Source organism: Leptinotarsa decemlineata, unplaced genomic scaffold, assembly GCF_025532065.1.
Source record: "Leptinotarsa decemlineata unplaced genomic scaffold, Ldec_3_MD MMD2_tig00026336_RagTag_RagTag, whole genome shotgun sequence".
Lineage (NCBI taxonomy): Eukaryota > Metazoa > Arthropoda > Insecta > Coleoptera > Chrysomelidae > Leptinotarsa > Leptinotarsa decemlineata.
The window spans coordinates 11,862,813-11,886,477 of NW_027412692.1; the positions used below are offsets into that span (position 1 = coordinate 11,862,813).

The following is a 23,665-nucleotide window of genomic DNA, read 5'->3' on the forward strand; positions in this document are numbered from 1 at the left end:
TGTATTATAGAATTATAGTCAAAAATCAAAATTAAAAATTCATGTGTCAAAGTAAAGTCTTATATAGGTACAATGCTTTCACGTTATTTCATTTATTTTATATGAAAGATAACTACTATTTACGATATTGTTTTCAGTATTTGTAACATTTTTGAGAGTTGAACTTTTGAAATCCCTTTAAAATTTTATATTTTATCTCTAGGGTTTCTGTTAAGAAGCTGGAATCTCCCAACTTCATCATCTGAAAATTCCAAATATTTAGATTCGTGCAATAACAAATTTCAATTTTTTTTTATGATGATGGGAATGGAACTATGAAAAATACAATGACACGGCGGCATGATTTCAATGGTCCTTAAACCCGTGATATTTCTTCTAGTTTGAAATTGCTCAGTGCATTGTTTTCCAAGTCTTTGTCTTGTGTTCAAAATGTGCCACTGAAAATTGCAGTAAACAAAAATAACTGCTAGGCTCTAAATTTTAAAAGGTTCTTAATGGTTCAAATATTTCCGCTAGGTTTCATAACTCAATATTTTCATTATCTGTCATGCAGTGTTCCGTTAACAAGTTGGTTAACCAAGCGGTTTACCTAAAGTGACGGAGTGCTAATACCTACTTAGTTCGTTTGACAAACACCGGTAAGGGACGTTTTTCGGTAGGACTAAAAGTTTGACATGTGATGGAATCGGCCGATACTTGAAAATCCATAACGTATACAAGAAACACTTTATTGTGAAATTTTCACTAAACAGTTTTACAAAAACTCAACACGTGTTTCACTATAGAATAGCCTCCTCAAAAGTACCTTCACTAACTATTTCAACACGTGTTTTATTTTCGTAAAACTGTTTAGTGAAAATCTCACATTACAGATGAAACCTCAGAGTAATGATATAAATTATTACTCTGAGGTTGAAACGAAATTTGACATTACGTTACGTCAGTTGTCAGTTTCAGATTTATTTTTATCGTTATAGTTTATAAAGTCCTGAAAATTGTAAGGATATACAAAATAAAGCTGGAAAATTATTACTTGCACAAATCCGATTATAATTGACGTTAGAGAAAATTGAAAAGTTTGTTTATATTATTGAAATTGACATCTGACACAAATTGCGAATCTTATTATTATTGACACGCTCGAATACAATTAAACACCAGAAAACACCTGGGGATTTCATGTGGAACACATACATTTTTTCTGAGTTGCTCCTATGTAATCCGCAGTATTTGTCATCAGTGTCTGACACAGAAATTTTTCGAAACGTTACTTCAACTGAATACCAGGAAAACTGGAAGTGAAACGAAATAGCAAATAAAACTAAAAAATGGGCAATATTAATATTATGACAATTGACACTAACGACAAATACGCAGTGTGGCCATCATTGAAAAAAAATACATGTGCCTAAAGGAAATCCCGTGTTCCATCGATAATAATTAATGAATAAACAGATGTTATTTTCAGCTAATTACCTTTTCAACATTATTTTTCAGTTTTCATTGTTCTTGTTTTTAACATGTTCCATTTTTTTCACTCCTCATATGTTTTTATTTTTTTAAAGAGCTAGAAAACATGTGAAGGAACTCTTGTTGTATTATTACATTGAAACTAATTGAAATATTTAATTCAGCCTCAGCTCACACACTGCTATTGAAGATTCTTTGTAATTTTTTGAAGAAAATTTTTGAAAATGTTGAGAACGATCAATAATTTGTACCACAGAAGAGTCTTATTAAATTTTTCAAAGTCATCTCAATTGTTATTAATGTTATTCAAAAAGTCTTGTTTTTTACCGGAGAAATAGTTCTTCGCCCCTCCATTCAATTTACTAAATTGGTAGGTGTGACGATATTTGGCCATCAAATTATCCTGGTTGTGAAATACTTTGAAACATCAGACACCTGAATTTGTTGAATGAAATGCCACTGAACTGTCTCAGTATTCTAGTTGAATCGAGGTAAGGATTTTAAATGTCATGCAACTATATATTTTATCTTGCAAGCCTATTAAGTTAAATACTTTATTTAACGCGAAAGGTTAAATGTTATCAAAGTGGATAATAGATGTATAATATAATAAAATATCAGTGACTGGCCTCTTTCTTGTACAGTTTCAACTCTCTCAGTCCTCATCAAACTGGGTTCACAGTCCCTGTGTCCTGAAAGAACTATGGAAAATTACACATCGGATAGTAGTGACAGTGAGAATAGTAACAAAGTAGTGGACTATGCTTATTTGCTTCAAGAACCGCAAGTTGTTGAAAAGAAGTTGGAAGAATACTTTGGTGAAAAGAAGCTCTTCCGGGACATCGAAAAACTGATACTGCACCACAATCAACTCTCATCTCTTCCAAATAATCTGAAGAGGTTTTCAAACACAAGAGTTTTGGATATAAGCAATAATGGACTGGTGGAACTGCCAAATTTACTGGAATACTTGCCACTGACCACACTCGTTGCCAAAAATAATAATTTGAAATACAACTCCTTACCGAAGAACTTCACGAAATGTGGGACGCTGAAGGAGTTGAATCTGAGCGGAAATCAGATAACACATTTTCCCGAACAGATATTGGAATTTGTGAATTTGAAGTTTTTGTACATGGGCGGAAATGGATTGCAACAAATTTCAAAAAGTATATGGAAACTGAAAAAGTGAGTCCTAACATCCATTGTGATATTTTAAATTTGATACCAAGTATTATCATTCTTTTTCATAGTAATTTTGAAAGTAAGTATTTCCATATTATTTTTGTTTGTCATACACTTTTTTTTATAAGATAGGACATACAAATTCACCTTTATTTATAGTTAAATTCAATAATATTTTAAATTGTTATCTGAATGGGTGAAAGAGATTCATTGGCATGATAATTAGGTTCAAGGTTGCTAAGCATTTTACATCATACTAGCTTTTGAATGTTTTCAATAATATATAAACAGAAGTTATTAAACTATTTATTTTTCAATATCTAGTTCTATATATGCCCGGTGTTGCAAAAATCATGAAAAATCATCCAACTAAAATTCACCACTCACATTATGGTTCAACGTACTGAAAAATCATACTCTAATGTGAGATTTTTACTTGAAAGTTTACACAGTCGCGACACGTGTTTCGCTATAAAACAGCATCTTCAGGCTTCAAAATACTGACTAAAAAAATTCTGAGTCATGTTTTTATAGTAATTTGAATCCTAATGACTATTATTACCTGACAAATTTTATGTAATGTCTACATGCTATTACATACAATATGTTCTAGGAACAATTTGAATAGAAGAATAATGAAAACAAGTTTTACCTGAGACCTCATTTTACTTACTTTTAAGATCTGTTCTGATTACCAATTTCCTCATTGCAAACTAGATTCAACCAAGGAAAACTATTCAAATCAATCTGATCATTGAGCAATAATCCCGAATTTTCACATCTATTGATTCATAGTCATTCCAAAAGATTGAGTTTTGAACCTTTCTCTTCCAAATGCAATACGTCATGATCGTAATTGAACTCATGTCTCTCTGTCAAAGAATGATTTGAAAATGTTGAATTGGTTTTTCTATTCAAAAAACTACTTATATGCTCTTTTATTCATTTGAAAAAAGTTATTCTGGTTTATCCAATATAAAATTTTGGTTAAGAACCACAAGTCAACTTGTATACTCTCGATATATCTGATACTGAAGTTTCATCTTTATTGTTTTCAATGAATTTACTCAAATTATTATTTGTTCTATAGGCTATATCCAATTCTTTGTCTTTTAAAAAACAAGCAATATTATCAGTACACTATGTATATCTTGGCTGTTTGAGAAATTATAGGCAACTTTTTTATATTTGATTGACTTTGTATTTTTTTTGCCTTCACAGATCTCTCCAAAATGAACACCATGATAAATATCATTCTAGCTCTCTGAACATTATCAATAAAAACCATGTGTGTGACACATGTACATAATTTACATTGTAAAATAATCATGAATAATTTATTATCCTATTTTTGTTGAGTGAAGCGCTATCTTTGATTATTTTGTTGTTGTATTTTCGATGTCTGTTCAAAAAATGAGGTGAATTTTCATTTTTCTTAAAAAATATTTATTTATTCATCAATTTCTATTATGTCCCCTTCAAAGTAGTCCCTCTCAGATATAATATACTTGTGTCAACGTTTTTTCCAATTCTCGAAGAGGTTCTGATATGCACTTTTTGGTATGTCCTCTCAGCGATTCACTTTTAATCTTCTCAATCATCGCTAAACGCCGTCCTTTCATGGTTTTCTTCAATTTTGGGAACAGGAAAAAGTCACTAGGACCAAATTTGGTGAATACGATGGCTGAGGCATGATTACGGTGTTGTCATCAAACAGTTCCTGAGCGATGTTCATGCGATGGTTTTTCCACAATACCAACATAAAAAAAAACGCTAATCGAATGTACGTAGCCCGCGAAATTCGAACATTCACTTTATTTTTTTAACAGATCTCGCACTCCACTACTATTTTACCATTTGATGTCAAAACATGTTACCGTAATTCGAATTCGGTTTTTGCAATACTGTTTTTTTAAACATCTGTATACTCTAAAATCCTCAAATAAGTAACCTTGTATACAGAAACCAAGCCTCTGTTTTAAGTACTTATTGGATCTAATATTTTTTAATTCTATAAATGTTAGTGTAGTGTTTGTTTTGAAATACCTTTAATTTCAGTATACTTAATTCAGTAATGATGATGATTCCTTTTGATATATTAACAAATTATGTTAGTTTGCAGGTGGTATACTTCGGAGGAAACCAATTGACTGAAGTGCCTTTGAGTTTAGGACAACTACAGCATTTGCAAGCCTTAGTATTATGCGACAATCAAATAGAAAATTTACCTTCCAGCATAGCCAATTTGCACAAACTGAAATCGCTTCTCTTACACAAAAACAAGCTCAGAACTCTTCCACCAGAAATTATTGCATTAAAAAATTTGTCAGAGGTGAGACTTAATTTGAGCACAAGCTTTTTTCGAACTTATCTTCTATTAAAACTATATCATCACCTGAAGATTAAAAATTATAATTGGATACCTCCAGAAGTCTTGTAATATATACTTGAATATCTTGAAGATATAAAGAGTATATTTGCTATATTCGTATTAACAACTAATAGCTAATTTTTTTCAGTTGAGTTTACGAGATAATCCTCTAGTTGTGAGATTTGTTAGTGAAATGAGTTATAATCCAGCTAGCCTTCTGGAACTATCTGCTAGAACTGTCAAATCTCACAATGTGAGTTACACACCAGATGATGTTCCGCATACTCTTTTAGATTATATGAAAACCGCTCATCACTGTGTAAATCCCCACTGCCAAGGTGAGTCCATATTTTGTGGAATTTTGTGTTGCCAGCACTATGTTATAAGTATAAAAAATAGAGATGTTGACTGTATTGAAATAATATAAAGCAAAAATGGAGGAATGGCAAACAGGAATGAGCGGAGCGTATTAAAGTGAAAGAAGGCGAGAATTATAGTAAATATATGTGTGTATGTGTATATATGTGCGTATGTGTATATATGTGCTTATGTGTATATATGAGCGTATGTGTATATATGTGCGTATGTGTATATATGTGTGTATAGTAGTAGTAGTATATATTTGGTGCTAATACAAAGTTTACACAGGTCATAACAGATATTGCTTATCTATAAATACAAAATATAAAATATTCAGATAACTTGAATGGTTAAATGGACAATTACTATAGATATACATACATTTGTGCAAATAAAACAAACTAACTATGTAATAGAAATATAAAACAAGTTAAAATATATATGATTAAGTGGTATTACATGTCTCGAAAACCATCACTAAATTATTCATCTAAGGAATAAGAAGCTTTTTTAATTAAAAAATTTTTGATTCTGTATTTGAACTCCTTCAAAGGTAGATTTTTGATATTTTGGGGAAGCGAATTATACATTTTTGGAGCATAATAATTTACGCCACTTCTGGTTCTGTTGACTCTATGGTTCTGGGGATACAGATTTGAATTATTTCGAGTGTTATAACTGTGGATTGCATCATGTGTAGTATAACCTCTTATATATTTTTTAACATGTAGCAGGCATTGCAATATATATATAATGACGGAAGTGTAAGTATTTTATTATTTATGAAGCTACTTCTACAGTCTTGCCTGTAAGAAAGGTTATCAAGAATCCTAATTGCTCTTCTCTGGATGCCAAATAAATCTGATGCATTGGGCACATGGCCCCAGACAAGTACTGAATACGATATGTGAGATTGAATAATCCCATGGAAAGCTGTTTTCAGAACTGGTTTTGATACCGCTTTTTGTAAGTTCCTCAGGAGATAAGTATTTTTGGATATTTTGACTATAAGTCTATCAATATTTACATTCCAAGTCAATTTGGGGTCAATGTATACACCTAGAAACCTAACATATTCAGGGTTACTGATATCTGGCACTTCGCGCAACGAAAAAATTACTGGCTCTTATCTTCATTAAGTTTAAGATTATTTACGGCAAACCACTCACTGACATTTGTCAGAGTATCCTCGAATGTGGTACGCAAAGTATCAATATTATTTCCAGAAATTGATACAGTTGTATCATCAGCAAACAACACGAAGTTAGCACTTGTGTCACTAAATCTTATATCATTGAAGTAAATCAAGAAAAGGATCGGTCCCAATATCGACCCCTGGGGAACTCCATACTCAATAAGAAGTAAGCTAGTAAATTTGCCATTCAAGTAAACAGCTCGCTGTCTGTCGTCCAGATAGGACTTCATCAGTTTAAGACTGCCTGTAGATAATTTATAATATTGAAGTTTTACTAATTTACTATATAATATTGAAGTTTTACTAATTTACTATATAATATATATATATATATATATATATATATATATATATATATATATATATATATATATATATATATATATATATATATATAATTTCAATTTATTTTTTATTTTCCAGGTGTTTATTTTGATAACAGAGTGGAACACATAAAGTTTGTAGATTTTTGTGGGAAGTATCGAATTCCGTTACTGCAATATTTGTGTTCGCCCAAGTGCGCCAACAATACTGAATTGAGAGAAGAAAATTACGACAGACCGTTCCGAACGCACATGATGAAAAAAGTTCTACTGGGTTGAAAATGATACAAACTCCAATTCCGGAATATTCAATATTTTATGCGTCAATATTACAACAAAAATATATCACTCTTATAGGAAAACAGACTGATTAGAGGTTGAAAAATTGGACCAATTTTGAAATGTATAGTCCCAAAAGTAGAGTTACATATTTCTGAATACTGGAATACTAGATTGGATATCAAAAATATGAAGAAATACATTCAGAGTGATCATTTTTGTATGATTGAATTTTTAAACCGTTACGGGGTAGTTTTCCATCATTCATAAGCCATCTCTCATAATTGTTTCATAAAGAAATTATAGTGCTAGAAACTTTGGAAGATTAGACTCGTTTGACATAAGAGTACCTCTTTCATTTGCAAAACTAATGAATATTTGCCACGAAAAGTATGAACAATATAAAACTAAATCTCAAAATTGAGAACGAATCAATCAACCAAGTTGAAAAATAAATATTTAGGCCTAATAATTGTGGAAGATTGAAATTTTGAAAGTCACATAAAAAAAATAATAGAATCGATTGTACCACTGGTAGGAGCAATCAGATGAATACATTTTTTAGAAACGTTGACCTTTGCAATTCTCAGTTCAATGAAAAAACTAGAACCTGACATTTCTTCAATGCCACTGGGCTTTATCAGGGATGCAAAGCAACCCCTAGTAAGAAATAGCAATGACAATTCCCCCCACAAAGATGCTATTTTTCAGATTAACAAAACAAACCATGAATATTGAAAAATACCCTTAGAAGCAAGAATGCATTCATAGTATAGGTAGTCTAGATTCCATGGTATGAATCGCATTTCGAAAGGTAAGACCTCGTTAATCCCTATAGGGTTGTCGCTAATTCTATTTTAAAGCCCTCTTTTTGAAAAATAACAGAAAGTATATTCCCTAACTCCAACATAATATTATTGAAGGTGAATGAAATTTGATTAACCTAATTTGAAAGATGAACCTATAGCCAAAAACAAAATATTCATGATCCAACCTTAGACAACCTGTTTTGAACCACTAGAGGTCTCATCAGTGATTCTAGGCTGAACCACAATTACCACGTTGGACTCAATTGTTCTCAAAGAACGAGTAGTAAACTAAATTTGAAAGAAATGTATGTTTTACAATAATTTTCAAACTAACAATAGTGGCTAGGTTGAAAAAAATATGAGAATTTTGACAACAGAACATTTCCAAAGTAGCATATTCAGTTGAAGTACTCATTTCTAGAAAGATTTGTTAAGTAACAGAATCAAATTATCTTAGATGAACAATCTTTTTTCTCTGCCAACTTTTCGAATTCAATTGCATCCTTCTTCAGGGTTCTGTAACAATGAGTTTTGTAAAATGTACCTGCCACAAACTTTATAACTGTCGTTTTTAATTTGTAAGACGTAATAAAATAAGTAGTTTTATCCTGATGAAACTGTAAGTTTAAAAATCATTAAACGTGTTACATGCACCGTAACGAACAAAATTTTCAAGACTAACACAATGACATGAAACAAACAAATGATTTCATCTACAAGTTTGATAAGGTTGTTACCTGTTTTCATTGATCTAAGGAAAAATCAGAATGAAAAAGATGTTATTTCTGTGTTCGAGGATATGAATCATTTTGCTTAGAAGTCTCTTAGATGAATATGGTTGGACATCTAAAATCGTCGGATGTTCACAACCAAACATATGCCATGCTTTCGTGATCAACAAGGGCTGTTGTTTTTTCAGAACCTCTCGTGTTCTAAAACTCGTGTTTTTGGATAACGTCCGGCTTGTCCAATATATCATCTAGGGACTATGTGAGATTGTATATCTAGCGATGTTTCAGTGTTTCACTTGGAGAAAAAATATTTTCCAACAGTATCCTCATTTAAAAGGCCACTTTGATTCATTTGTTACTAAGTAACAGGTCAAGTTTTTCAGGTGAATTTTCCACATATGAAATTTTATGATATTTTGTGTTTGCCTTAGTAATAATTCAGAAAAAGTTGGTTTGTGATTATCAGTTTACTTATAATATTCTGTTTGCATTTTCAATAATTTTGGTGTCTAAAATATTCTCAATCAAAAAGTTTGAAATCAACATTTGAACATTTCTGGTATTTGTGATTGATTTCTTATTGAATTTTCAATATATTCCTCATAGCCACTTGAAAGTTTCCAGCCGCCAAACTCAATGTGATTAAGATCATTAAGAACGAAGAGACGGATATTCAAGAAAACTATTTATAGGATATTATGCAGAACCCTGAAAATTCAAGAAAGCCATTACTTTTTTAAAGTAGTCCTCAGAGTTTATTTTTACCATTGCTGCCTTCGAATGACAAAAACTAAACAGTTACCGAACGTCGGCAGTTTCTTAGTGAAGCATTGGCGGCGTGGACCTCATACGAGGTCTAATTATTATTTTTATGTGGGAGGTTTTAGACGGTATCAACTAGTAAATATTTATCAGACCTCGGTACATTAGTATTTTATTCAGCTGTTCGGATTGACCTTGTTTAGAGACTATATATTATTCGTTTTCTTTTTATTTTGGCTACACTTTATGTATTGAGCGTGTTTTCATGTAAGATCATATAAGATATATATATATATATATATATATATATATATATATATATATATATATATATATATATATATATTTGATAAGAAGAAATGTTTTGCACAGAAAACAAGTTTGTATTTTGAGAGCTGGCAAGATAAAATGAACTGTTATCTCAAGAACAAATCAATATACATGGAATTTGTTTTTATTACTCACATAAAAATGCATTCCGGCTAAAACGAGCCATCCGGATAAGTCATTTGATAATGAGACTGTGAAAAATGTTGAAACACATCAACTTTACACTTTTCTATGTAAACAGCAACCCTTTGCCACCCCCTCCCCACAAAAACATTCATGTCAAACATTTAAAATGAAAATAGAATTTTATTTTATCCGAGTTACATTTTATCTGAAAGATCTTTCAATTCTGTATCCGACCATGTAATATTACAGGGTTATTAAAAATAGCAATGCCAGGAAAAAATAAAATACCCCTTTAAGTTTTTTCATTTCCAAACTAGGTCAACCTGAACATACAATTTCGATATTATTTAGGAGCATACACCAATGACTAGCATTTTGAAAAAAGTGTTTCATTGGTTTGCATACATGATTCAACTTATGTAGGTGTGATAGCACTGTTTGAAAACAACTTCACATTTTGATCAGTTCCTTCAAGTTATTAATGTAGCCCCAACTCAAGTGTTGTTATATAGCTAACTCAGTTTTGTCTAACGTGTTTTTTTTGTTTTTATACTAACCGAGTTCAAAATTTTCCATTCTTTTGGTGTTTCTACAGTCTGCTGGCATAGATAACATAAATGGAAAAATTCTCAAATCTGTCTGTACTCTTGTAGCAGATATCATATTTAATAAATGAATCTTTCACATCTGGAACATTTCCAGATGTTAAGGAATCAAAATCTTCAGTCATCATCATTTGTTTATCATGAAATTGGAAGGGTAAGGGGTTAGGGGTGTTCCGCTTCAATGGGTAACATCATACTTAACAAACAGACCCCAGACGACAGTGGTGAATGGTGTGAAGTCAGATTCAAGCGTAATAAATTCAGGGGTTCCACAGGGTTCAATCCTGAGACCACTATTGTTTGTAGCTTTTCTGAGCGACATTGAGACACCTGTAAATTCGCAAATCAAATGATATATGCCGATGACACTAATATTTTGATGTCCACAATAACATTGATCAATTAACAAAATTAAGTAACAAGGCATCTAATGAAATAGAAAGGTATAGCCTTGAAAATGGCCTCAGCCTGAATAGAAAAAAAAACAATTATGTCCGGTTCTTGCAAAAAAACATGAATCCAAATTATGACGTATACTTAACCTTATCTGGTAAATCTATACAATCTATAGAAACCATCAAGTTCGTAGGTGTTACTTTGGATAGTAAGCTAACATGGGAAGAACACAAATACTGTGTGTTTGAAACTAAGCACTACATGCTACATAATAATAAATCTGCGAGGTACTGTATCAGTAGACATCTTGAGACTATTATATTTTGGGATGGTATAGTCGACTCTACAATATGGCGTGATCTTCTGGGGGTCGTCTTGTCACTTTGAAAGGGCATTTGTATCTCAAAAAAAGGATAATAAGAACAATTTGTCATGTCAACCACAACATGTAAACCTTTATTCAAGAATCTCCAAATACTAACCCTCCCATGTTTATATATTCTTGTTATAGTTATATGACTGATTATGTACATAAAACGTAAACAAAATGAACTAATGAGGAATGAAGACACTCATATGTATAATACTAGGAATAAAGAAAAACTTCGACAACCCTATTCAAGGTTATCAGTCTGTGAAAATTCACCAAAGCATATTGGTAGCAAGTGTTTCAATAAAATAGGAGATTTGATAGATATGAATCTGAATGACATTCTATTCAAAAATAAATTAAAAAATTTTCTTCTACAATTTATTTGTAGATTACCGTCTTTTCCTTCTTGACTAGTTGGATAAGTGGTATGCATGTGTGTATGTATAATGCCTTGTATAACCTTTGATGGATGAATAAATTCTATTAATATTATTATTTGCTACCATCAGAGTTAAAATGAAGAGCGTGTCTGAATACTGTAGTGAGGAGAGATACATGCACACTAGAAAATATTTCAAAATAAAATCTCGAAATACTCATCTACCCCAACTACATATACCGTACGTTCTGGTAAATGCCTGCCGAAAAACAACTACTTCCCTGTCTTATACCACGCTGGATATTGAATTATATTCAACAGTTATGCAAAATACCTCACCCAGGTTAGTTTCCCAGATGTTTCTCATTCATCCAGCAGTAGGACCACATGCTGAAAATATTCAAGTAGATCACCTACAGACCAGTTTCGAGGTATTACTTTCATTAGTGCAGGAAAGATTGTTAACTAGTAACAGATTCATCTCGTGAACAAAGCCCCAAGCGGCGAAGAAACATCCATGTACCTATACTCTTAAGAGATCAAACCATGTCTGAAGACTGTATCTAGGAGAGCTACATACGTACTAGAAAATAAATATTTCCAAATGAAATCTGAAAATATTCGTTCTTTCCCAACTACCTACACCGTAGGTTCCGGTACAATGTGGGTTGTTGGGAAAGATGTATGTTTCGAGATTTTTTTGAAACATTTATTTTCTATTGAAATGAAGAAAATAAAACACTTCTTATAGAACATTAGAAGTATTACGTCTTTTATTGAAATAAAAAGTGCTCTGAAGAGATTTTGAAACAACTGCTCAAGAAAATCCTGCCAATTCTGTGAAAGCAAAAATAAAATTCACTCCAAAATATTTGATATGTTATATTTGACTTTCTACTCTAGAGCATTTACTTGTAATCACAAAAAAATATACCTTCAACAATTGATAATGTCATTTAATTTAAATAATATATGTACAATTAAAAATTATATGCAAATTACATATTATTTTAAACTACAATACATTCAATGGGCTGGTGCTAACGTTTTGATGATTTCCAAACGAAATGCCAATGAAATAAAGAATACCACTAGTGTAGAAGTCTGAAAAGGTTGATTTAATCGAGCTTTTGTTGTTCAACAGAAGACTAATTAAACTACGCTTTTCACATAACTGTTCATTATATTTTAAAAAACCATATCGTACAAGTGCAGAAGAATGGATTTTAAATCTACCAAACACTTCTAATTCCCATTTTTGGAGGCGTGGATTGTGAAAAGTACCAATAATTAGAACGCATTGCACTTTTTTGAAAGCAATAACGATGAATATTTCTAAACAGTGGGTTTTCCTCACTCAGTTTTTCTCTAAAGCATAAGCTAGAAGTACACATGAGTCTGGAGTAAATATCTTTATCTTACTTATCACACCCTTTTACTGGCTGGTTTTTGTCTAACCCTCAGTACACCTAATTCTTCTTCAGCTACTGAAGAAAAAGACAAATATTCAAGTGTCGTTTACAACCAAAGAAGAATAAATACAGTTGTTGCACAAAGTCTATGAACAGGTTGATTCGAATTTTCAATTCTATCACATCACAATGAAGAACGTAATTCATTAAATTACATTAGAAAAACGATAACATGTTTATTTATACAAATGACCTCCTTATTACAACATACCTTTTGATATGGTAAACTGTCAAGATTTTTAAAAACATTTTTGTGATGATTTATAATTGCTGATCCAAAATAATGAAGACTGTTATTAATAATAATCAACTAGTTTGGTGATTCAATAATTTTTCATTAAAAAAAAAGGCTTTCTTGGCAACGTTTCGAATTCAATCATATTCTTCTTTGGGCTTGAAAAGGAGTTTCTTTTTGTTGAAAATATAACTATTTTGAACAAGAAGAAATTTCTTTTCAAGTCCTGAAGAAGAATTTAATTAAATTCGAAAATTGGGTAAGAAAACCATTGTTTTTAAAGAAAAATTGATATTGTTATCCAATTAATCGTTATTATTATTGAAGCAGTCGTGGTATATACTCCTATAGCACTTTTTTTTTAGCAAGTGAAGAAATTTATAACGGAAGATTTAACCAAATTCAACTTCTCAACCATTTCACGAATTTTAGATATTCCAAGTTAAAAAAAATATTTTTTCTACATTTGAGCCGATTTTACTTGGCAATTCTAAAATATTTTTTTACAAAACTCATTTAGGCATCTGAAAATAACACTCTTAACTATTATTTTTAGAAATATTCTTTATCCTCTTAGGCCAAAACCCTCATCTCATGAGACAATGTTTATTCAATAAATTTGAAGTTATTGTATAGGCAAAACGAAATGAAAATTTTGTTGTTCTGAAATTCTGATGTCCATATTACATTTTCTGTTTTTAATTACTATTATAATTTATTGTATATATATATATATATATATATATATATATATATATATATACATATATGTATATATATATTTTCAACCAGACTTGTTGACAAAAACCCGGACATCACCGAAACGTTGTGAAAATAATCCTTATGGGAATGAAATACACAGAACACGGAGCAAAACCCGAGAAAACAGCTCATCATACTTTATCCGTGAGAATCTTCGAGTTAACATATATATATACACATACATGTGTATACATTTGATTGATGTGTTAGTATTCAAATAACTTATTTGATCACCATTTTAAATTTAATCCCTGTTCTTGTTTCTTGGGATTAATAAAGATCATTATTATTGTTTTTTTTATTAAGATCTGTATTTGCATGAGCCAAATGAGCTTTACAAGAAAAAAATAATTGCGATGTAATATTGACTGCAAATATAGCAAAAATATTGCACTATTTTGTCAGAATATTTTGAAATCCTCAAATGATGTAGCAATTCCAAGGAAAATTTTGACTATAATGCACAAAAACCTTGGTCATGATGATCCTCTAGGTCCTCAAGAGTTTGAACTTTTTTTCGTGATTTTTTTCCAAGAATCCATTTTCAATTCTCAAACTTAGTAACACTCAGTACAAATTTTATTCTGAAAAACGAATGTCAAATAATCATACACAGCACATGTATTATATTTGAAAAAATATTCCCCAAGATAGAAATAAATGTTCCCAGAGATTTGCAACGGGGGCTAAGAGGAGAAATAAATTGAAGCTACTTCAAAATCATACTGCCTGTTGTTGTTTTAGTTGATTCCGAATAATTATGGTTTCTTAAATTTCTCCTATAGTTTACCGGTCGCAATATTATAGTAACAGACAATTACTGGGAAATTTCAATTTCAAGGGACCAAAGTAGGTGTAAATTACTTAGAATTGTACTGCCAACCTAGACATTAAAGTTTCCAAATGATATATTTCACCAGTAAAATCACATAACCGCGAAAATGTGCTTCACAAATTATCACTCACGAGTTGTTACTTGAACCCCAGATTTTTAAAACATTTTCAAAAACGAGATTTTGGAAAAAAGTTTTTTGATTAAAATATTCGGTAATTCATCTGTTAGAACTTCATTAGTCTTCTATTGAAACTTACAAATCTGCGTTTGTTCGAAGGACATCTTTTTTAAAACGGACTTCCTCAGAATTCCTAAGTTTAATCGTATTCGAAAAATTTATTTAATAACACTTTACTGCGTGTTGAGGTTAGATTTAAATACGGAGCCCTTGTGCCGTTATATTTCTTGAATGGTTAATAAAAATACTCATTAATATTTATTTTTTTTTAATGCTTTTATTTTATTTGATGGCTGTACAATTTTCTGTATTCTAGTTTCAAGTTCAATCTATATACTCTAGCAAATATTACTGGCTCTAACGAATGGAAAAATTAACCCACAAATTCGCTTTAGTAGGTTCTTCAATTAATTGCCTCGATTGCAAATTCTACACTATAATATTGCATAACTGTGATTAATAAATTAGTATTATTGAATACATTTGTCATGGATTTTCATCAAATATTGACCAATAAGTTCAGGATTTCGCTGCCGAGTTGTGAAATTGTTCGTGGTTTCAAGCCACATTGACTGTCGAGCCCAAGAGGCTGCAGACCAAGACACCAGAGAAATATCAGCTGTGGCAAAGCATGCACAGGACACGCTTCGTGGATACCCAACTTCTTATCCACTTGTCAGTCTTTTGCAACCTGTTAGTTTTTGATGTAATTGTAACTACAACAACTACAAATGTAACTACAATTTCACCCGGAAGAAAAAACAATGAAGATCAACAACACTTGGGCACCAGCTTTATGGAAGACCACAGGAATGCCTGTGCCTGTGCCAGATTGGAATGACGGAACAACTCGCATGTAATTTCAACTGTGACTTCGTTACTATCTTTTTGGAGAAACTTGAAGGCAATTATTGTCAAAAAAGCTTACTATACATTGGACGATTTTTTTTGAGGATTACTTCGACACAAACTCTGTATATACATACAATATATTGTGTATATACACAATGTATATACTATTTATGTATATATACAATACACGCACTATGTGTGTATATATATGAGTTTATCAACATTATACAGTTATACATTACATTTCATCAAGAAAATGTTTGTCGACAAGATTAAATGTATCTCTCTCTCTCTAGTGTGTGATTGGTCAGGAGCAGTCATCTCCTCTTCCAACAGAGGACGGCCTAAAAACCTGAAACTACGAACAGGTTGTTGATTTACAAACCCAAGCATTAGACATATTTTAGTATGTTGTAATATTGATTTGTGGAAGGAAATAATCTGAAAAGGAATGTTCATGTTCAATTGATAAAATTCAGTATCTGAAGGTGACTTTTTTCAAACGGGTATTCTCTCCAAATATTACGGCAGTGTTACAGTACAGACTGGTACAATGTATCATTAAGCTATTACTCATATTTAGTTTGAGACTAGGATATTTACAAAGTATTCGCCGATTCTTCACAAAATGTGCGTAGAGCAAAGTTAAAAATATTCCAATATCCTGACAGAAATTTGCAGTTGTCACAAAACTTTGGTAGGAAAAGCTCCTGGTTTATTCGCTGAAACTTTTTCAAAGAAATAGATACGTTTTCCAAGGAAAAAAGAATTGATAAGAACCTGAAGAACTCCAATAATTTTTATTATCGTCATCAATATGGATCTGTTCGAAGCATCAACGACTATCATAAAATAGCTTACGTTTTGACATACAAATATTTATTCCACTTTGATTCCGAACACTGTGAATATATGTCTGGTGCTTGTATGTCTTTACCCATAACGCAATTAACAAATGATACCAAAACGAGTGACCCTAAAATTATCAACACCAAATTAAATATTGTTAAAAGTCACTTATAATATACAACAGTGAAAACTGATAATAAAAAGATCTAATAACTTATAATTTTTCTGTTAAAATTCTACGACTTTGTTTTTCCTCTTTTTATATTGAGACTAACAATATAAATATTACAACTATTCATCATTTCATTGAAAAACCTGGTACACTAAGTGCGAATATAAATAAAATTAACATTATCGGAACCGATATAATGATCATTAAAATACATTTTACAAATAAATGGAAACGACGTTTCCAAAAATATACAAAATGAAAATCATTAGCTCGATAACAAAAAAATATATATACATATATTTGAATTTTCAAATTGAAATAGAACACCACCAGATTTTTCAATACATCGATACGATACGCCTTCTCGAATTCACAAAAACCTTCGACATTAAATTGGCATGGTAGAAATTTACGTCTCGAAAACGATGGGAGGTCGGGCATTCGAATACAAAGTGCCATTCACGAGGTGGACCAAAAACAAATATATCCTCGAATTGAATATTGATGATTTTTCCATCACTAATCTAATTTCCCCCACCCAAAACATAACCCGACGAAACGGAGTAGTTCACTCAAGGCGGTATTTTTGAAAACAGAACCTCGCACCGAGTATCTAATATCCATAACTAAATTAGATCGTTGAAAGAGAATGATCAGACAGACAACAAAATAATCACAGATACGACTTGAGGCGTACATTCGTTTTTGGTACACCCTGTACAAACAAGTAATCAAGATCTGTACAACGCACGTATATTAATTGATAATATTTCTATAGTACAGCTGTCCTCTCTCACACACAATCGCTAAATATAGGGAGGCCAAGATAGACCAATGGTTGCCGAAAGACAAGGGGGGATTAACTAACTAAGCTATACCGGACGCAGCTGCTTGGAGAGGGGCTGACGTCGAATCACTAGCCTCCGCCATGCCTGAAGATGTCGCTCCGTCGGGACTGCTGGAGGCGTCTTGAGTGCCGCGTGGAAGCAAGACGTTATTGAGAGACGGTTGGATGCTCAATTCTGAAACAGAAATCAATAGATATTCCTTCATTTAGCACGTATGTCGGTGAGACGCAACAACATGTATATGGTCACAGATTATCGAATGAAATCAAAATATACTTCGTTTTCCAAGATGCACTCTTACTGACAAAGCTTGTATAAAAAGAGATTGAAAAAATTATCATATATAAATACATAGTTATACATATATAATACAGGTCAAAATTATATCTCATAAATGAATTAATGTTTCAGATCGTTAGTTTTAATCGGAATCACTTATTAATTATTATTTTATAAACATACCAAATCGTATAAAATAAGACTAAGCAATAATATAACCAAAACACACCTAAAAATTGAAAGTGTTTAGGAAATATAAATATACATATTTACAAACATATACACACATTCATACACAGGTCAAAATAAACATTTACAGTAAAATATCAACACGCTAAAATATTTCTAATAGGGGTTCTTCACTTTCTTGTGAAAAAGTGTGTCATTGGATATTTTTCTCATCGAGAGGGGAAGATGGTTAAACAGTTTTTTTTTCATTATAAAACAATAAATTCCTGATGCGTGATGTTGAAGGAATAGGAAGATTGATATTGTAAGACGGGTAACATACCTTAACCGTAACACAATATTTTCCTTGTATTTTCTTTACAAGAGGCAAACTGTATCTAAAATGAAAAAGCTAGTACATGATGCACTGAAAAAAGAAACTGGCTGATTTGCAATCCAAAGTTCAATTTATTGTCAATATAAAGTCTTTAGAACTCCCTATTTTCAAAGGTGGTAATGCAGAAGATCCAAATAACTTCAGACCTATCTCCATACTCTCAACACTCTCAAAAATCATAGGAAAAATGGTGAAAAAAAGGGTATCAGCTTTTCTTTATAAATACAATATATTAATCAACTGTCAATTTGGCTTTCAGAAGGCAAAAAGCACAAATGATGCAATCTTTTCCTTTCTTGAACATGTCTACACACGTCTCAACAATGGTGAGGTCGTAACTACAGTATTCTGCGATTTCTCCAAGGATTTGATTGTGTAAATCATGAACTTCTTTTGCAAAAGTTGAACTACTATGGATTTAGAGGAGTGTGTAATGACTGGTTCAGGTCTTACAGTTAGTAAGATCAAACGAAAAACTATCACACACTAAGGACATCTTATGCGGCGTTCCACAAGGATCAGTACTGAGCCCGATTCTTTTCCTTATTTATGTAAATGACCTTGTTACTCACAATTCAAGGAATTTTTACGATCTTTGTATAATCTGGCCAAAAGATTATAAATAACACAACTAGCGTTCAACGTTGGTAGTTTATTGTATAACATATAACATTAGATATTGTGATCATGAGCACATGTTTGTAGTCATGCCCGGTCAACATAACCCGCGTTAACCATGATTGTCCCGTGTTGCCAACTTGTAGTATCTCATATGTATTACAAGTTGCCTAACAGTGACAACTGTTTTAACACATTATATTACATCCTCCCCCATTACAAATTAAGCCGACAAGGCGACTTGATTCGACGACCAGACCTAGATGTCTTATGCGTTTCTAATACAGGTTTAGGATTTATTTTATTCTGAATTGAGCCATCAAAGCTAGGGGTGATATCTACAAACTCAGGTTTTTGAGAAATGTAGGGCTGGTCGTTTGTATTACAATCTGTTTTACTGGACAAAGGATCTTCTACATGTCCTGATGAAGTGGATTCCTTTGTCGGTACAAATGTATTTAATGATTTTCTCAAATCAACTCGATTTCGTCTTACACAATTTCCAAATTGATCAGTAACAATGTATGATCTCGGAGAGTCTCTAATCTCAACAATCTGACTAGGTTCCCACTTTTTCTGGACATGATTATAAACTGTTACATCACTACCTCTATATAAAGGTCTTAAATCTCTAGAATTTTTATTGTACTGGTCTGTATATGTTTGACGTTTAATTAAAAACTTTTCCTTTATGTTTTCACACAGTCTAGGCTTTAATAACTCTGCGCAAATAGGTATTTTGGTTTTACAAATTTTACTCATCAGAAGTTGAGATGGGGAATAACCTACGAATTTAAGGGGCGAGTTGCGATACTGTAATAATGCAACCTCAATGTCACCACCAGACTCTAATGATTTTTTAACAATATTCTTTCCTATCCCTACCCCTTTTTCGGCAAGGCCATTGGAACGTGGGTAGTATGGGCTTCTGGTAAGTATTTTGAAATTCCATTCCTTCGCAAACTCTCTGAATTCAAAACTGTTAAACGGTATATTATCACAACTCACAAAATCGGGCGAACCAAAAACGGAGTATATATTTTTTAGAGATTTAATTACTGATTTGATTGACTTTTCTTTAATGTCACGTAGTTCCAACCAGTTTGAAAATGAATCAAATACTACTAAATAACTCCTACCAGCATATGTAAAAATGTCGATCCCAAGCCTTTCCCAAGGGCGTTCAGGCATTGGGTACTGCATCAAAGTTTCTTTTTGTTGTTTGTTTGAGTTGGCTTCACACACCTTACACTTTTTTGTATGGTGCTCTATGTCATCATTCATGCCTGGCCAATAAAATATTTGACGGGCTCTGGATTTTGCTTTTTCTATGCCAACATGGCCTTCATGTAACCGTTTTAGCATATCAAACCGAAGGTTATGGGGTACTACAATTTTGTCAGACAAAAGTAATAGTCCATCAACAAAACTTAAACTATCTTTTATTTTGAAATACTGTCTGGCGAAGTCAGGTACATCATGTTTATTCTCAGGCCATCCACTAGAACAGAAGTCAGACACAATTTTCAACTGTAAATCGTTTTCCACCTCTTTTCTAAATTGACTTTTTCGCTCGTCAGCCATGGGAATGTTTTTTATTACCGAATGTACGGCAAAATTAAATTCTCGGTCTGACTTTAGACCTGCTTCACACAAAAATGCCCTGGATAATGTGTCAGCAATAAACAGATATTTTCCTGGCTTGTAGGTCACTAACAAATCATAATTAAGTAACCTCAGCCTCATTCTTTGCAAGCGTGGTGAAATACATGCCAGGTCTTTTTTAAATATACTCTCAAGCGGTTTATGATCTGTGTTAACTTTAACCTTCAACCCATAAATAAAAAAATGAAATTTTTGTATCGCGAACACTATTGCCAGCATTTCTTTTTCGATCTGCGCATACTTTTGTTCAGTTTTACTAAGGCTCCGCGAGGCAAACGCAACAGGATGTCCATCCTGTATGAGGCAAGCACCTAAGCCATCTTTCGAGGCATCTGTTTCAATTTCTATACCTTTTTCAGAGTTAAAAAAGCTCAGAATGGGGGCAGACACAAGTAAATGTTTAAGTTCAGCGAGAGATTGCTGATGGCAATTATTCCACTCCCACTGAACATCTTGCTTAGTTAGATTTCTTAAGGGAGCTGTTACTTTAGACATATTTGGGACAAATCTACTCAAGTATTTAGCCATGCCAAGAATTCTTAGTAAATCACTTTTATTACTTGGACTGGGTAAATCCAGAATTGCTTTAACATAGGTTTTATTTGGCTCAACTCCATTCTTTGAATATATTTGTCCCATAAACTTAACTGACTTAGACTTGAATTGAATTTTGGAACTGTTAAATTTAATGTTATATTTTAAGGCGCGCTCTAGTACAAGTTGTAAGTTATAATCATGTTCTTGTTCATTTTTACCTGTAATAATTAAGTCATCAAAGTACACTCCGACATTTTCCAAATCACCAAATATTTCAAAGTTCTTTTTTTGGAAGACTTCTGGGGCTGAACTGATGCCAAAGGGCAATCTTAGAAACTTATACCGACCAAATGGTGTACCAAAAGCAGTATACGCTGAGCTTTGGTCATCAATTTTTATTTGGAAATAACCATCTTTCATATCAAGAACTGTGAAATATTCTTTATCACATAATTTAACAGCAATCTCCTCTGCTGTAGGAATTAAATAATGTTCTCGTTGTATAGCTTTGTTTAAATGTTTAGGATCTAAACATAACCGTAGGTCACCGTTGGGTTTCTCAACTATGACTAACGGATTCAGCCACTCAGTAGGTTCATCAAGTTTTTTAATTACACCCTGAGTTTCTAACTGCTCTAGTTTTAACTTAAGCTTATCATGCAAAGATCTTGGCACTCTCCTGGGTGGCTGAATATGTGGTATAGCATCACTTTTCAAACAGATTTTATGTTCCTTGGGAAATGAACCCAGGCCATCAAAGGCTCGCTTGTACACTTTAGTAACATCATCTAAACAATTGAATACCACATTTGAGTTAGAACTAATACTTGCTAATCGTTTAATTAACCTTAACGATATACAACCTGGTAGCCCTAGTAAGGGTAGTTGTCCTTCAGCATCAACAATAATAAAATGTACAAGAGCTTTATTTCCATTTGCCACACATGACAAACTAACCTCACCAAGGGGCTTAAGTTTAAAACTATTACTTCCATATGAAACTAAAGTGACATTTGTTGGTTTCATCTGTTTATCAAGTTTACACTTTCTCATTACATGCAAAGGTAAAACACTAACCTCAGCACCTGTGTCTAGTTTAAAGTTTACCTGTCCTCTGTTCTCTACTGCTACATTTTGACTCCAGACTCTTTCTTCTTCACGATTTTGCTCTATCTTCTTAGTTACAGTGCTAATTAAGCTCACTGAATCAATAAAAAACTCTCCACTGTCACTGGCCGAATCTGAATTGTTTTCATTCTTGCTTCTTTTAATCTCACACACTTTTTGTTTTACCACACTATGTCTCTGATTTTCATTCTTCACCTTGAAATTCTTATGACAAACTGCTGCAAAATGGTTTTTACCCTGGCATTTTGCACAAGTTTTGCCTAATGCTGGACACTTGTTACTTCTCAAATGTTTATATCCACAGTACTTACAAGAAATTTTTTCTCTCTCAAGTTCATCACGTTTGTATCTAACTGTATCTACTTGCAATTCACTTTGCAGTACTCTAGCTTGTGATTTACTTACTTATGTAGCTCGACAAAACTCTATGGCTTTATTCAGGGTTAATCTGCTTTCTCGAAGCAGTCTCTCCTGCGTGGTCTTATCCCAAATACCCATAACTACTCGATCTCTGATCATGTCATCTTGATCTTTATATTCAGTGGTTTTAATTGCTTTTCTGAGTTCGGTTAAAAAACTATCGAAGGGCTGATTTTCTTTCTGCGTAATACTGTTAAATTTGTAGCGCTCAAAAATAACATTAGCAGTCGGGGAACAGTATTCTTCAAATTTCTTCTTTATACCCTCTAGGGTCTCTTTTTCTTGAGTTGTATAGTTGAAACTATTGTGCAGTTCAAGGCCGTCATCCCCTACAAGATTTAGGAAGACAGCAATTTTGGTTTCTTCAGGCTTCGATACCAAGTTTGAGGCCGTTAACAACAGATCAAATTTTTGCGAAAATTTTCTCCAATTCTCTGCAATGCAGCCATCTAGCACAAGCGGCTCTGGTGGACGAAACAAGTTTTCCATTTTATTCAACTGATTCTAATCTAGCGGGCTCACATTACCAAAAGCACTACCTGACACCATGTATAAT

At 32.4% G+C, this 23,665-nt stretch overlaps 2 protein-coding genes across 12 annotated transcripts in view; one reads left to right on the forward strand and one right to left on the reverse strand.

Moving 5' to 3' along the window:
• Positions 1-1,533: 1,533 nt before the first annotated feature.
• LOC111513216 (leucine-rich repeat-containing protein 58) lies at positions 1,534-7,529 on the forward strand. 2 transcript variants are annotated; one of them, XM_023169380.2, is made up of 5 exons: positions 1,534-1,961; positions 2,115-2,658; positions 4,771-4,987; positions 5,175-5,364; positions 7,005-7,529. In XM_023169380.2, the coding sequence occupies exons 2-5, from the start codon at positions 2,174-2,176 to the stop codon at positions 7,181-7,183; spliced, it is 1,071 nt and encodes a 356-aa protein (XP_023025148.2). In that variant the 5' UTR covers positions 1,534-1,961; positions 2,115-2,173; the 3' UTR covers positions 7,184-7,529. The 2 variants fall into 2 exon arrangements, with proteins under 2 accessions (XP_023025148.2, XP_023025154.2); XM_023169386.2 differs by lacking the exon at positions 1,534-1,961 and having other exon boundaries at positions 1,968-2,658.
• A 5,032-nt stretch (positions 7,530-12,561) lies between these two features.
• Positions 12,562-23,665, reverse strand: part of sgg (glycogen synthase kinase 3 beta homolog shaggy) — a 70,744-nt gene continuing 59,640 nt past the window's right edge. For all 10 annotated transcript variants that reach the window (XM_023169455.2, XM_074183340.1, XM_023169471.2 and 7 more), the window contains one exon: positions 12,562-18,071. In XM_023169455.2, the coding sequence (XP_023025223.1) occupies positions 17,917-18,071 (155 nt within the window). In that variant the 3' untranslated portion in view covers positions 12,562-17,916. The remainder of the gene's footprint in view (positions 18,072-23,665) is intronic.